Source organism: Micropterus salmoides, unplaced genomic scaffold (genome assembly GCF_014851395.1).
Source record: "Micropterus salmoides isolate LMB-PRFRI ecotype aquatic unplaced genomic scaffold, ASM1485139v1 Ms_hic_scaffold_18, whole genome shotgun sequence".
Taxonomy (NCBI): Eukaryota; Metazoa; Chordata; class Actinopteri; order Centrarchiformes; family Centrarchidae; genus Micropterus; species Micropterus salmoides.
The window spans coordinates 27038903-27054540 of record NW_024040928.1 but is presented as its reverse complement, the minus strand read 5'-3'; the positions used below and the strand labels follow the sequence as shown (position 1 = coordinate 27054540).

Below are 15638 nucleotides of genomic sequence, written 5' to 3'. Positions count from 1 at the left end.
CTGTGATTTGAAATTGTTCAGGAAAACAAGGTGTTTTCATAATTTAAACAGCAGGTGGTGATAACAAAGAGGATTAGTGAAGTCAAAAAATATTTAGAGAAAGTAAGTAAGTGTTCATAGTACAGTAAAATGTTATTGACTATCTGATGGTTGTGGATTATTATTCCTGCTGCATTAATGTGTATTTTGCATTTTACTGCTGTAGATGTTTTAAATTTAAGCTCATGCTGGGTAGGTTGAGTGAGAAAGTATCATTTTAGTGTGTTTTACCTCCGTGTCAGCAGGGGGCGCTGATCTTTTAGCCTTTTAAAGTAAGCCGATGTCTCTTTTCCTGTACCAGGTGAAAGGCCACACAGCAGCAAGTCAAGATGACAACATTAAGACCGTTTACCTGCGATGATTTATTTAAATTCAACAATATGTGAGTCAAATCTTGTCACTTTCACTATTTTGGTTCTATTTGTTGTTCTATTTGTCGCTAAAGGCATCTGTACATCCTGTTTTTGCTGTGCAGCAGCGATAGCAGGCTAACCACAGACAGACTGCTGGCTGGAATGAATGCTGTGCCAAACTCCATTCAAATAATTTGAGAATTAAGTAGTCCCATTGTTTTCGGCTAAAATTATATTTTTTTAAATGCCTGACTGAAACACCTTGTGAAACTTTACCATCCTGTGGAACAATCGGCACATATTTTAATCAGTCAACTAACTGTTTTTTAGTGAAAAGTGTAATATGTTTGCCTACTTGTGCTATTTGTTAGCTAACCTAGTTAGCATGAGTAGCAACTGTCATCAGTTGTTAAAATGTAATTTCATATTATGTTTTACATTTGATTCGGGTTTATCGATAAACCCGAATCAAATTAATATATTTGAACTGATATTTTACGTTAATGTTCATAAATAAGGTTAAATATGGAAACTTTTACAATTATTCGATTGAGTTTGTTTGTGTCTTTACAAATATATTGAAATTCTCAGAAGAACAGTTATTGATTAGGCAAACGGATAAATAACAATTATTTTATGTTCAACAGCAACCTGGATCCTTTGACAGAAACTGTATCCTTCATTTCAAGATGAATTAATATCACCTATTGAATGTGTCATTTATTAATAATTTAATAAATTAAACAAAATTTACAATGTCTCTTTTTCAGATAACTTTTAATTAACATTTAACACTCAGCTGCCAGTTTGTTTAATATATATTAGTCAGTAGCTTGTGCTGCTGTTGATCTGTGTTACACATAGAGCGGTTTCTTCTCTAATATTTAACCTTATTGATATAACCCAGAGGAGTATTAGTGTGTTTTATATGCAACAGAAGTTGGTAGTTTTCGTTGACCTTCGACCTCCAGTATGGGATCCCGTTTTACCTCCAGTACCTTGCTCACTGGCCGGAGTACTTCATCGTTGCAGAGGCTCCTGGTGGTGAACTGATGGGCTACAGTAAGTTCTTCTGCTGTGTCAGATTTAAATATTATATAAATATGTTCACACACCCATACTTCACATAACTGTATGTGAGATTGTTGAGAGAACCCAGCGTCCCCCATCTGATAGGATCCTTGCTTTTAGATGTTTTACTACAGAAAGTATATGAAACCAATAGTCAGACATTCTGTCGCTGTGCTACTTATGGATGTAATTATAACGAAAAAAAAGTATTCCGCTTTTTGCTGGGGACCCCCTGGAACTCCCTCAAGGACCCCTGGGGGGTCCCCGGACCCCACTTTGAGAACCACTGCTCTGGTGCATGCATTTAACTGTTGATGGGAAGCTTGGATGTTTGTATAAAATGTCTTTGTCTTTACCCATACTGTCATAACTTCTCTCTTTATGATGATGAAGGCAATATAAAATAAGTCATTATATACTGTGTATAAAGGAAGGTGTAAAATAAAATAAAAAAAGAGCTAAATAAAGTACAAATAATGTCACAATTTGATTGTTATAACCATTTAAAGAAAGAGTGAACCTAATCTATCAACCCTAATACGCAGATTTGGTGGTGTTGAGGAATAAAACAAAATCAAATATAGTTGTTATACTACAAACAAGATGTAAACTACATGTATTATAACAAATATTTCCCTTTCTCACTTGGTTAGTAAATCTCTCAGTAAAGTTTGTGTGACTCTCTTGACTCGTTGCTTTCTTGCAGTTATGGGGAAGGCGGAGGGATCTGTGGCTCGGGAGGAGTGGCACGGTCACGTCACCGCTCTGTCCGTCGCCCCGGAGTTCAGGAGACTCGGCCTCGCAGCCAAACTCATGGAGATGCTGGAGGAAATCTCAGAGAGGTTTGTACCATCACACACACACACACAGCGTTTGGAAATTGTTAGTTCATGATGAGATATGGCTAATACAAACAGGTAAGATCTTTAAAATCTGGTCAAAATAATGAATTTCTTTCTACATGTCCACATCAGGGCTTCAACCAAAATTACAAACAAATCAGACCTAATATTTCCTCTGCTGTGTGCATGTTTCACTTCACACACATGTAACCTTTTGTTTTGATGGTTGTATCACTTAATCTCCTCATCATGAAGGTGTTACTGTGACTTTAATGTTTTGTAGGAAGGGAGGATTCTTCGTGGATCTCTTTGTGCGAGTCTCCAACCAAGTGGCGGTGAACATGTACAAACGTCTGGGCTACAGCGTCTACAGGACGGTGATCGAGTATTACTCGGCGAGCAACGGAGAACCGGACGAAGACGCTTATGGTGAGTTACAGAATGTTTGTCAAAGCTTGAGATTGGTTTCAGTTCATATCAGCAGACTGCGACTACCAACCTACTTGATTTGGTCAAAACACTCAGCAAACAGCTCCATTTTAGGTTTAAATTTGAATGATAATATAGCTGAAAGTACAGTTATGTGTAAAAGCGTGGTGCGTTCAGGTGCTGGTGGGAAGCTTCGACACTTGAGCCGTTGCATCCAAGAACTGGGCTGCTGAAACTGAAACCCAAAGGACCAAAAACTAATCAAAAATGGTCATAATGAAGGGGATAATGTGCATTAAAAAGGCTGCGGTAGGTCTGCAGCCTCAATGACAATTACCACACTAAGAAACTCAGTGTGGCCTAAAATATACGTCCACTAACGTGCTTGTTTTTGCCACTGAGAGGCTCAGATTGTTATTATAAGTGTCTGACAACATTATGGAAAGAATTCCTACAGAGATGAACCTTTTCTTTAAAGAGTAAGATCATTTTTGTTTAACCAGTCACTGTATCTGCTCTCGTCAAAGCCACCAGACTCCATTGACAAAAACACAAATTTTTACCTCACAGAACTTGGGAGTTGCTGGTTGACCGCTGCCTCATTCAGTTAGTTTAACGGTTAAAAATACAAGTTTTGTCCCAATTAGTCACACAAAACAAAAAGATTTAACGTTTTAAGTAGAAATATATTGAATGCCAAATATTGTCAATTTAAAAAGGGTACTTAACATTTTCTCACTCACCTTTAGTGGCATCAGTTCTTGCAGATAGATTTATTTGCAGAGGTTTTGAGATGTCTGAAGACCTAACTCATGAAGGTGAATGGCATTTTGTTGGTGTTGCTCCAAACATTTAAAAAAAGCCTGTTGAAGAAATGCAGCACCTGGAAACAATCTTCCTGTTACGCTGGATAATCCATAAAAAAAACAGTCGACAGTTTTCATGGAAACTTCCACTGTAGAAATATTCTGTATTAAATCTGTTGCCAGACTTCTCTGATTATAAAGGCTCATTTTTCTGCAGACAGAAGTTTTTAATAAGATTTTAAAGCTTTGAGCAGCAGGTGAAATTCTATTAACCTCCACTGTTTTGGGGCCTGAGCATAAATTCAGAAACGTATCTCAAATAGATAAATAAAACGATCTGCACAGATAGATGGATCCGCCATTGGAGGTAAATTGTTTTTGTAAAAATGTATTTTGATTAACTTGGAGTATTATAAACAAAGCCTTTATTTGGCTTCTTATCACACGACAGAAAGAGGGCGCCGTTTCTCCAGAACAAACAGCTGACAGGTTATATTTCTTTCTCTCTTCTTGCAGATATGAGGAAAGCTCTGTCCAGGGACACAGAGAAGAAGTCGATCATCCCGCTGCCACATCCTGTCAGACCAGAAGACATCGAATAACAGCAGACTGTGGCTCTCTGACGCGCCGCCCGCTTTATCCTGAGGATCGCGTGTGAATTATTTGTGATTACAGGTCCTGCTCAGTTACATTGTACATAGTCAATCTGTCACAGAGGCTGCTTATTATTTCTCAGCGCGGAGTCAGAGAGCCACGGGTTGTACACACTTTGTATTTCCTCAACAGAGACCCTAAGTCCTTCCCCTTCCGGTGGACCACCATGGGATCTTTATCAGAAAAATATGTCCGGTAGTCAACCGCGAGAGACATCAACAGTTTTTTGATCCTGATTTATATTTGCTCTGAAAAAGAGTCACAGTTTGTCATAAACTGTTGAACTATAACACTGAAAATACGTAACAAATACCGTAGTCGCACATGTGATGTCTTAACTTTTTTTCTCAATGACTGAAAGTCAGAGAGCTTCCACGTGCAGATGATGCGATGACAGGACCAGGAGCCGTTGGATTAAACGCATCAGGCGAGAAGTTGCCTAGCTAGTAGTGACCAAGCGAGCTTAGCATCACAGCGCTGACATGTCGGTGACGTATACTGTGTGAGACCGGAGATGTAGTTCAATCCGAGGGTTTCACACAAAACTAAATGTTACTTTACTATTTTAAGACAAACTCAAAACCTTCTTGACGGACAAAATTATCTTTTAAACTTGACAAACGTGTGTAATTCAGGGCACAATTCAAAAGGGATAAATACATTAGTTGCCTCTCGCTGTTGACTGCCCTCATTTTCCTGAAATTAGGTCTGATGGGGCTGTAGGGACGGACTACAGCTCTCTACATCCACTCAGTTTAATGTCCTTGAAATATAAATGAGAAACAACACAACAAGTGAGTTTGACTTGATGTATGTCTAATGGCACCGTTACACAGAAAACATGGGTCATACAATAAAGACTGCTCAGCTGGGTTTGTTGTTTTTGTTAGAAAAACAGATCAGTAGAAAAAAATCCATTCACGATGAACGTCACTCCCCTCGTGTCCCTGAGCGAGGAAACTTTCCTACAAAAACATCACTTTAGTCTTTATCTTTATCTTCGTCTCCGCTCCGGCTCTCTTTCTTATCTTCCTCTCCATCTTTTTCATCATTACTGTCACTCTCGCTGCTGCTGCTGCTGCTGCTGTCGTCGTCGTCTCGGTCGTCGTACGTCTTCTCCTGCTCTTTTTCAGTCGCTGTGTTTCCGTCTGAGTCGTTTTCCGGCAGCTTTTCGGGAGGAGCTGCAGGGTCGTCGGAGGACGGCGATGTCGTCTCCTCGTCCATTGGAGCTTCAGTTTCTTCTGGAACCTCATTTTCCACCATCTGCTTCCTCTTCCACATCTTTGCCATGGCCAGCAGTTTGAGGTTGGGCTGGTTGGCGGCGTCCTCTGGGAAGATGTAGTCGTAGTACTCCTCCCAGCCCGCGTCCGACTGAAAGAATGAGGGAAAGAGTTTGTGTCTGCAGCTCCAACATTCAATTTCATTGCAATATTTAAACGTCTTGTTTGGTCCAAGCAACAGTCCAGATATTCTGTTTTCATTGCGGATCATTTTCGTGGTTAATCGATTCATTGTTTGGCCCAGAAAATGGCGTTTCCTAAAGTCTTTTTTTTGTCCAGAACGCAATGATATTCAGTTTACTGTCCTCTTGAAGTAAAGAAACCAGAAACTATTTACATTTGAGAAGCTAAAATCAGAGAATTTTAACAATGTCTCTTAATAAAAGACTCAAATCGATTATCAAACTAGTTGCAGATTAATTTAAGTTGACAACTAATTGATTAAACTACTAAAAGTCGCAGCACATTCTCATTTGAAGGAACCAGAAGGTTTATTTAGTCTCTGATAAATGACTTATTGACATGGTTATAGTCAGTTATAGAAAAGTATTTTACACATTCTCTTTTGAAAACGTTGGTCTTCAACGGGGATATTTTATTTAATCTCACGTCACAGTAAAGTTATGAGTTACACATAAAACATCTTAATTTCTACAGATGTATTGATTTGACCCCGCTACTGTCCTCTGCTCAGAAAGAACGAAAGCTCAACAACTTGAGATGAATTCAAGCTTCATGAAAAACAGAATAAAATATGGATCAATATAAGTAACAAGAGGTCCAGTTCTTACCCCGTCCTCGGCCGTCAGCTTCCTCCTCTTCTTCACCTTCTCTGGCAGCAGCTTCCTGACTCTCTCCATGGTGCTGTCGGAGCCGAACTCCTTCTCAAAGTCGCTCCAGGACTCGAGCAGCATCAGCCGCTCCTCCTTCTCCTCGCAGTTCCTCATGCTCTTGTTGGCCTCCTCGAAGATCTGCCGGCATTGCTGCAGCCTGTCGGGGCTGTCGATGGACAGCTCGAACTTGGCGTAGCTGATCCAAACCTGCGCGAGAGGAAGAGGAGGATAAGAGTGTGAGAGTTTATTCCTACCTTACACTTCTAGTGATGGCTTGGTTGGGTGGTTGAGAAAGCTAGGATCAGATTTACAAACCGACTGTCTGAATTCAAATCTTTTCAGGTTTGGAAAGCATTTATTCACAGAGCACAGGAAGCTGCAGTTCTCACCTTGACATGCTGGGTGCGCTGCAGCAGCCTTTTGTAAAGGTTTCTGGTGTTTCCATACTCCTCCTGCTCAATCTCAAAGTCAATGTAGGACTTCCACAGCACCTTTAAAAAAAATAGACAACAGACACTTTGAAATGATCAACAAATACATTTTTATGTGCCGACCAAACCCGTTATGTGAAAGCCTAATGCTGTCAGTCTGAAGAAAGAAATCCTCACCAACTTAAATGCATTTCAGTCATTAAGTGAAGAACATAAAGAAAGGAGAGATATTAAAGAGCAACTTCTGTATTTTTCAACCTGATGTTCCCATGTTTTTGTGTCTATATATCACAAATTTTTTTTAACTTAGCGAGCGAACTGCAACGTAATCCTTGCAGGGAATTACTATTGCTCTTGTCAAAGCCACCAGACTCCATTGATAAAAACAGACATTTTACCTCCCAGAACAGAGGTGTTGCAGGTCTATCACTGCCCTGGTTGAGGAGGTAGCGGAAGACCAGAGAGGTAAAAATACTTCCATGTAGTCTGGTGAATCTAGTGATATAGTTTCTGGTTAAACAAAAAGATCTAACTTTTTAAAAATGGTCTCTCTCTCTGTAGGGATCCTTTCCACAACCTGTCAGCAGCAAAAACAAGCACTTTGGTGAACGTACTTATGGGGCGCAACAGCCTGTTTTACTGCTCGCTCGCTCAATACTGGAACAAATTCAATAAATGTTGTATTAGGGACATTATGGTGCAGGCTGAAAAATACTGAAGTTACCCTTTAAAAAGAAGAAACTCCACTGAGTGTTGCAGTGTCAGACAATCCTGCCATGTCTGTTTCTACTTCCACTTTGTGATTTCATTTGCGCCAAAATGTCTTCCTATAACCAACAAAGAAAGTTGATGAATCCAGTTAAATGTTTACATAATGGGCATCTGGCCACACTGACATTAAGCTTTTCTAACTTCCTTCAACAAAGCAATACCAAAATGTAATAGTTTATTGTACCTATGTTGGGAAATAATGTTGGGAAAGAAGACAAAAAGGTTGAACATCAACAGAACTGATATCATTACCTCTGGCATGTCCAGTCGTGGTTGTCCGATGGCGAGTTCGAAGATGCCGCGGGCTCTCTCGATGTCTCCCAGGATCGTCTCCAGCTCCGAGAACTTGATCCAGGTGGTGCAGTTCTCCGGACTGAACTCCAGGTACTTCTCATACAGCTTCCTGCAGCGGTCGAACTCACGCAGCTGCAGCTCAAGCTCGATGTAGCCCTTCAGCAGTTTGTTCTTCGGGCATTTACCGATCGCAGTACCCTGAAGAGGGAAAAGAAGAGAAATCGTGTTTGTGTGCGACAGTTGTCTTCTAGTCAAAACTACGGTGGCCTGTTTTATGAGGTTTGTATTGTTTTTAGTGTTAGAACAATGGCTTCTGTGGCCCTCTTGAGAAATAGATTTCAATTTTTATTAACATTTACCGGCTTAAATTAAAAGGAAAATAATGCTGACAGTCTATGAAGGTCTTCCATTTGGGTGTTTTTTCTTTTTTCGTCCTGGCCTCTATGTTGATATAAGTATATGACACCCTGACTGATTTGGGATTTTGAAGACTGATACAGATTTTGATATCTGAGGATTTTACAATCCGATATTCTTTTTTTCTCTCTTCTTTTCAGAAACACACAACAAAGATGACCCATAACATTTGTTATATGTAGCTATGAGACCTTACCAATATAAAAACATCAAAATAGTTGATTGCAGTGTTTTGTGGTGGATGTGAGGCTTCCAGACGTGTGTTGCCAAGAGGAGGGCTGCAGAGCGCCCTCTGGTGTACAAACTACGCAACAACAATCCAAGGAAGGTTAAAATCAAGGCCAACTGGACTGGTTGAAGACCCTTGAAGAGGTTTCTTTTTTAGCCCTCAGAGGATAAATGGCAGGGATTACCTACCAGTTAATCAGAACTGAAGAAGTCCCTCGAATGAGAGGTGAAACTTTTCCTTGGATAACTATGACCTGGATTACTGAGAACCTTCACAGACATATGAAATGACAACAGTGAAGGTCTTGTCTTTCGTCTCTGCGTTTGCTTTTTAAATGTCATTTATAAGCTGATATAAACACCGATACCAACCTATCTGCAATTAGCTCATAACAGCCAATAATATCGGCACGATGGTCAGGCTCTAAAGTATATCTTTGGAAAACTCTTACCATGACCTTCCTGGCTCCCTGCAGGTTCTTCTGCCGGATCTCAAACTGAGCGTAGAGCAGCCAAATCTTAGCAAATGTGAACTGAAACGAGATGATCACAATTTAGTAAAAACAACACTAAGACTTTTACTGTTATGCTGTACCAGCTTTCTGTGATACCTAAAAACAACTGATTTGTTATTATAAAGTGGAAAATCAAAAATTCGAAATAACCTTTTTATGTGGGATGAGATCCAGACAGGCCTGGTACACCTGCCTTGTTCTCTCAGGATCCTGAAAGAAAATGGCAAAGGTTATAGTATTTGTTTTTGATTGGGATGGAATCTAAATTAATAGCAGGTAAGATAATTAGCTAGTGAGAGAATAAAAACTTTATTTATACTAAACAACCTGATTGAAACAGGATTAAAACATTTTAGCAGCCATTTAGGCAAATAAAACCAGACATGTTATGAGAAGTAAAATAAGGATTCACTGATTCTAATTGTCCATAATGTAGAAATTTGTCTTTAACACTTACAGTGACAAAAAACAACTGACATTTGAGTATCCACATCAAGAACAAAACAATATTAACCAGACGTCTGAAAAGTTAGGTTAATTTTGACACCATACTCCACGAGTAAACTGACCTTGACCTCCAGCTCTTCGTACAGAGCGTAGTTGATCCACAGGTAGATGTATCGTTTCCAGTGTCTCTTCTCCTGGATGGGGGGCATGTTGGCGATGGCTCTCTCATAAACCTCTCTCACTGTGTCGGGTCGGCGTCGTTCTCCACCAGGCGGAGGTAATCAAACCACGCGTCGTAGTTGTGTGGGTTTGCCTGACAGAAATAGAAAAAACATCAGCGATGAGGACAGGAAGTGGCGTTTCTCAGCCGCTGGTCACACAGACTGGGCTTCAACAGAGAAGTACCGTCCTGTAAATGACAGCTGCTAGACTAACTACACAGCCAGCAACCATGCTTTCCTTCTCAATTCCAGACAGTCTCAACATTTTGATTCGCAGACTCATTCAAAAACAGGACAAGAATGACTTTTATGGAAATGTCTCTCTCGCATTTTGGCCCGAATGCATTTGAAAAAGCAGCTGAGGTTTTCTTGATCTTACATGTTCGAAACATCAGATATTCTTCATGAATGGCGAGCACCAGTGTAATGGTGCGATCAGACCAAAACCTGCCTGGTGAGATTAACAACAGCAGTCCACCTTACACTCACTGTAGCCAAACAGCTCCAAACAACAACAATATAACAAACAGTATTTCCTGGATACGGTCAGTCGCACCCCCTCTCTCAAACTGGCTGGATATTGTGTTGAGTGATGGGATTTGGCGAGAGTTCAATCACAACTGGAGGTGAATATACATCACCCTGTTTCACACAGTAATGAGTGGGAAGCAAATTTGGGAGTTTTTGAATAGAAGTAGGTGAGAATAGGCCGATTGCGAAGATTTTAAGATTGTAATCTCACCTTTATGGCTTATGATTTGTGTTGGGCCTGAGCATGAAACTTGAAGCTATATATATATATATATCTTTGCCTCTCAAAATAGTTTATAAATATTCAAAACAACACATGATACATAAAATAGTGGATAAAGGTTTGTATAGGAAAGGTAGTATCCACGATAAATACCTTGACTTCCTCCTCATACTGGAACCTCCGTTTGCTGACGATGACGTCCTCGATTCCCCTCCGGTCTCCAAACTTCTTCTCAAACATCGTGTAGTACTTGAAGAGCTCCTGCGCCTGTTGTTTAGGGATTCTGTCCAAAGCGTACTTATAGATCACCCGGACACGTTCAAACTGTAAAGGAAGGCATATTTCGTACAATCACGGCCACAACCAAAACTCAATTCTTAAGCTAGTTCCACAATCTAAGGACAAGGATCTCCACATTTTCACTAACTCTCCAGCATAACAAGAAACTAAAGGACTAAGGCTCTAATTTGAATGCATGCAGTCTGTTAAGAGGTTGTTTTTTTTCTATACTGTGCGGCACAAACCTCTTTCTGTGTCTCCTCAAACTTGGCGAAGGCCACAAAGAGGTTCTCGTCCACATGCTCCTCTCCGAAGAACTCCACCGCCCTCTCGTACACCTTCCTGCTGTGAGCGATGTAGCCGTGCCTCTCTTCAAAACGAGCGTACTTGATCCAGTTCTTCACTTCGGGGTGAACCATGACGAGTACAGCGGAGTTGAGGAGTTTCACACCACAAACAAATATCATCCCGAGGTTTCAAGATTCAAAGTCAAAGGGAACATTTTTACTAATTTAGGACTAAGCAATGAACCAAATAACTGAGAAAATAAATGTTAGATTAAAGGATAATTAGTGACACCGTAATGACGATAAACTTCAACTTTATTTCTGTTTATGTTCCTGGCTGGGTGACGTGGCTTAATGTTCACCATTCTGTAATAGAGGACCATAACGCCAATCCTTATGTATTAAGTTTGCTTATTTTAAAGTTTTTGTGTCCATTATTTGAACACTCACTTTCCCTGTACTGTTCTTGTTGCTGCTGAGTTTGAATTTGGTCTAACGCCACCTCTTCTCAGAAAACCACACTCGTAAACACCAACAAAAGGATATCGCTCGTAAATGGTGCGGGCTTTGTCCACTTCCTTGTAGCGCAGCTCAAAGTTGATGTAGGAGTGCCAGGCCTGTTCCTCGGGCTCCCACTCCATCCAACGCTCAAACACCTGCCTGCAGCCAGATGTTCCCCAGCATCTCCTCCATGTAGGTATACTTGTACCTTTTAAAAGGACAAAAAGTGAAACGTTAATAAAGCAAAGGGAGATATTTGGATAGCTATGTAAAAAAAATCAATTTAGGAGTCAATTCTTTCTGTCTGTACATGTGAAATGAAACACAAACTGTTAGATGCAACTACATTCATCTGTGATGTTCGTCTTTTTATTTGTGTACACTTTTGTTTATGCATAAGAAGCTTTAATAAATAATCTCACTTGGTTCTGATTGGGTGGCCAAATAAGAAAATATCTGGCTTTACACACCGACTCAACTAAACTCAACTTCTAAATAATTTAACACCGTTTCTGGGGTTTTTTGTTGTTTAAATATTATTAATGAGAAACATTCCTCACATAAGCCTGCCATTAGAAGCCAAGGCAAATGTTGCAGTATATTAATGTAATTCGTACCAGAACTGGTTGACTCGTGGGAGGATGGTGATGGCTCTGTCCCAGATGTTGCGGGCGTGGTTCACCTGGCGGCTCTTCATCTCCATCTCGGCATACTTCAGCCACAGAGTGATGTTGCGGTGATCCACGTCCAGCGCTCGCTCGTAAATGGAACGAGCCCTGAATCCAAAGGAAGCAGAGATGAGGGAAAACTATACAGTGGAGACATTTGTGGGACTGTTTCTAGTCTGTTCAAGGAGAAGCTCTATGTAAAACTGGCTAAATTTACCTGTAATATTAAAATGAAGCAGTGGCACTAATGATTATAGAGGCAGGTTTGTCACTAGAACATAGCTATTTCAATTGGAAAACAGCATGGACAATACCTTTGGATCTCCTTCAGGCTTTCCTCCCATTGTGCGTATTTTATCCAGTTACTGATGACAGTGCGATTCTTTCTGATGTTGTCCTCAAATCCCTGTAAGAGAAGGCAGACAACAGCTCAAAGTCAAGTCAGAAAACTACAAGGTTGTCTGATAGTCTTTCTGAAGGTGGTTTACTCATGTTTCGTTAAAGCCATAACATGTGTATTTGAGCAAACATGAGTCTCAGACTGAAAGTGTAATCACATAATCTCACACAAAATTATTAATTATATGTTGTATTGAACAAGTAATGATGCTAAAAGTGTGTAGAAAACTCTTTCTTCGAAGTCCGTCGGTCATATTTCATATTTCTGTGAATTGAAATACTGCACATTTAATCAAAACATGCCGTCAGAGAAGAAAATGAAAGTTAAGCACTTACCTTCCTCTTCTTGAGTTTGTAATCATTGAGCTCCTCCTCATCTGTAATCTTCTGTTTCGGGGGTGGCGGCAGAAGTTCGAGCTCCCTCTCTTTGGCTTCTCTCAGCAGCTGCTCAGCAGTGATCTGAACCTCGGCTGGAGCTTTATTCTTCACCTGAGATTTAAGAAGAAGTCCTTTAACATGTTGTTGCTCCAGTCGTGAGCATAATGTCATGATGCCTTGTGCGCTATAAAAAGCAGTATTATAAAAAGATGGAAGGAGGGAAGATGTATTTAATATGACTGTGTATATGTTTATGTAGATGCCATTAGATGTAGATGTTCTTAATCCTCATCGTCCCTGATGTAGATGGAGTAGTGGATGACAATAAACTTAAAGAATATAAGAAACTACTACATGCTATACGTACAACTATAGTGTAGAATCTTATGCTACTTTCTGGTACAACACCATTACCCAATAGAAACAGGTTGGTTATGATGATCTGAGGGCTACACTTTTTAGTAAACATATATATTTTTTGGCAGATTTAATGGAGGAAAAACGATGCACTTTGTTTGCAATGTAGTGTTCAATTTAAAATCTCTATCTTTTTTTAACGTCACACGGTTTGTTTCACCACTGCCAGGTAATATAAAATAGGGTATAGATACAGTATATATCCATGTTGGATGAACAAGAATTACTCCTGCTCCTCCTAAATTACTACACCATGCAATATGCAACCAACTCAGTTTAACGTCTTTGAAATGTTTTTAAATACTGTAAATATATTTGCATAAGACTAAGTCAGAAGCCTACCAGTATTTCACTCGTAGACACAAAACAGGGATAATTTAATACAACCCTCAGTTAACTTTTCTGTGTATGTTCTGTAACTTAATTCTGTGTTTATTTTAGTTATGTAAACCAATGTAAACTCTGACAGTGTAATCAGAGATGAATATACGTTATCCTTCCTAACTACCTAACGTTACCCATCGACCCCTGTATGTATGTATGTATCTATATATCATTAATCCAAAAGCATCATAATAGTAAAACACAGACAGGGATCATTTAACGTACGAGTTCTTTTACTTTTGGTACTTTAAATTACATTTTGCAGCTGATAATACTTGCATACTTTTACTTAAGTTAAGGTTGTAAATGTAGGACTGTACTTCCTCAGTGTTATTTTACTACTTTTACTTAAAGAAAAACCTAAACTTCTTCCACCGCTGGTTAGCTTAGACAGGGAAGTCAGTAACTGTTATTCGAGCCCGTAGGGTTTCCGTCAGGCTCACGTTAACCACTCTTAAAATCTTATGTGAGATTACATTTAGGTATAAGTAAGATATGAACTTCCAGCATGAGGTCTCTGCGCTGCCAGCTCGAGAAGTTCGCTCCGTTAAACTTTAGCGCTGTTAGCATTAGCATTAGCATTAGCTTAGCCGAAGTCAGCTCATGGCTCCTCTAAACTGAGTTTCGCCTTCTTACCTTCGCCACCTTCGGTATCCGCTGCTTGCCTGCCGCGGTGGAAGCCATTTCGCTGGCAGGTATATCCCAAAAAAAAACAGTTACCAAACTTGCTTCGAGTGTTTCGACAACAACAAAACTGTTAACAGGGAACGAAACGTTTGTTTAGCATCCACCGCGAGCCGCCATGGCAGTACCCACAATGCCTCGCGAGTTCCCGTCAACCCCTGCTGCAGCGTTCTGTTACTATGGTTACAGAGTTTGCGTCCGTTAGCTGGACCGAGACGGAACGTGAACGTGCGGTTTTCACGTTAGAGCAAAGTCTAATTTAGTTTTTAATTTAAATAATATTTAAATAAATAAAGACGTACAAGACTTAACGTTGTGGTTTATTAGGGGTGGAAATCTGTGACAGGTGAGTAACAGTTGTCCTGGACTGCAGACCACGTTAGACCAGGTCCAGATCGAAAACCGCTAAGTCACAGATAGAGCTGTCAAATCTGGACTAGATTAACGTTATCTTATCTACATGTGAAAAAACAGCTAAATCACCATTTATAGCATTTTCACAAGTATATTAAATGTTTCAGAAATCTAAAAGTATGTTTTGAAGAAACTTTAGCCTCTCTGGGACATTCTAGTCCAGATTTGACAGCTCTGGGTGTTGTGGTTTTTGTTCTGGACCTGGTCTGATGTGGTCTACATGTTAAAAAAACAGCTAAATCACCATTTATAGCATTTTCACAAGTATATTAAATGTTTCAGAAATCTGAAAGTATGTTTTGAAGAAACTTTAGCCTCTCTGGGACATTCTAGTCCAGATTTGACAGCTCTGGGTGTTGTGGTTTTTGATCTGGACCTGGTCTGATGTGGTCTACATGTTAAAAAAACAGCTAAATCACCATTTATAGCATTTTCACAAGTATATTAAATGTTTCAGAAATCTGAAAGTATGTTTTGAAGAAACTTTAGCCTCTCTGGGACATTCTAGTCCAGATTTGACAGCTCTAGGTGTTGTGGTTTTTGATCTGGACCTGGTCTGATGTGGTCTACATGTTAAAAAAACAGCTAAATCACCATTTATAGCATTTTCACAAGTATATTAAATGTTTCAGAAATCTGAAAGTATGTTTTGAAGAAACTTTAGCCTCTCTGGGACATTCTAGTCCAGATTTGACAGCTCTAGGTGTTGTGGTTTTTGATCTGGACCTGGTCTGATGTGGTCTACATGTTAAAAAAACAGCTAAATCACCATTTATAGCATTTTCACAAGTATATTAAATGTTTCAGAAATCTGAAAGTATGTTTTGAAGATTTTTGTTATT

At 39.8% G+C, this 15638-nt stretch overlaps 2 protein-coding genes across 2 annotated transcripts; one reads left to right on the top strand and one right to left on the bottom strand.

Moving 5' to 3' along the window:
• The first annotated feature begins 305 nt into the window (after nt 1–305).
• On the top strand, nt 306–5066 carry LOC119908971 (N-alpha-acetyltransferase 20). The gene is made up of 6 exons (XM_038726958.1): nt 306–421; nt 1040–1064; nt 1364–1454; nt 2170–2305; nt 2589–2734; nt 4057–5066. The coding sequence occupies exons 1-6, from the start codon at nt 369–371 to the stop codon at nt 4140–4142; spliced, it is 537 nt and encodes a 178-aa protein (XP_038582886.1). The 5' UTR covers nt 306–368; the 3' UTR covers nt 4143–5066.
• Nucleotides 4990–14484, bottom strand: LOC119908970 (crooked neck-like protein 1). The gene is given in 16 exon segments (XM_038726957.1): nt 4990–5565; nt 6266–6514; nt 6697–6798; nt 7762–8001; nt 8901–8981; nt 9114–9173; nt 9533–9660; nt 9663–9723; nt 10539–10709; nt 10910–11088; nt 11496–11620; nt 11622–11660; nt 12070–12228; nt 12435–12526; nt 12856–13008; nt 14335–14484. Coding segments are annotated over 16 exon segments (2277 nt in total). The 5' UTR covers nt 14383–14484; the 3' UTR covers nt 4990–5175.
• Nucleotides 14485–15638: the final 1154 nt, after the last annotated feature.

Coding starts and splice junctions, on each gene's coding strand:
- LOC119908971 (XM_038726958.1), top strand. CDS start 369: ATGACAACATTAAGACCGTTTACCTGCGATGATTTATTTAAATTCAAC. Junction 1,455..2,169: donor TGGTGAACTGATGGGCTACA/GTAAGTTCTTCT, acceptor GCTTTCTTGCAG/TTATGGGGAAGGCGGAGGGA. Junction 2,306..2,588: donor CTGGAGGAAATCTCAGAGAG/GTTTGTACCATC, acceptor AATGTTTTGTAG/GAAGGGAGGATTCTTCGTGG.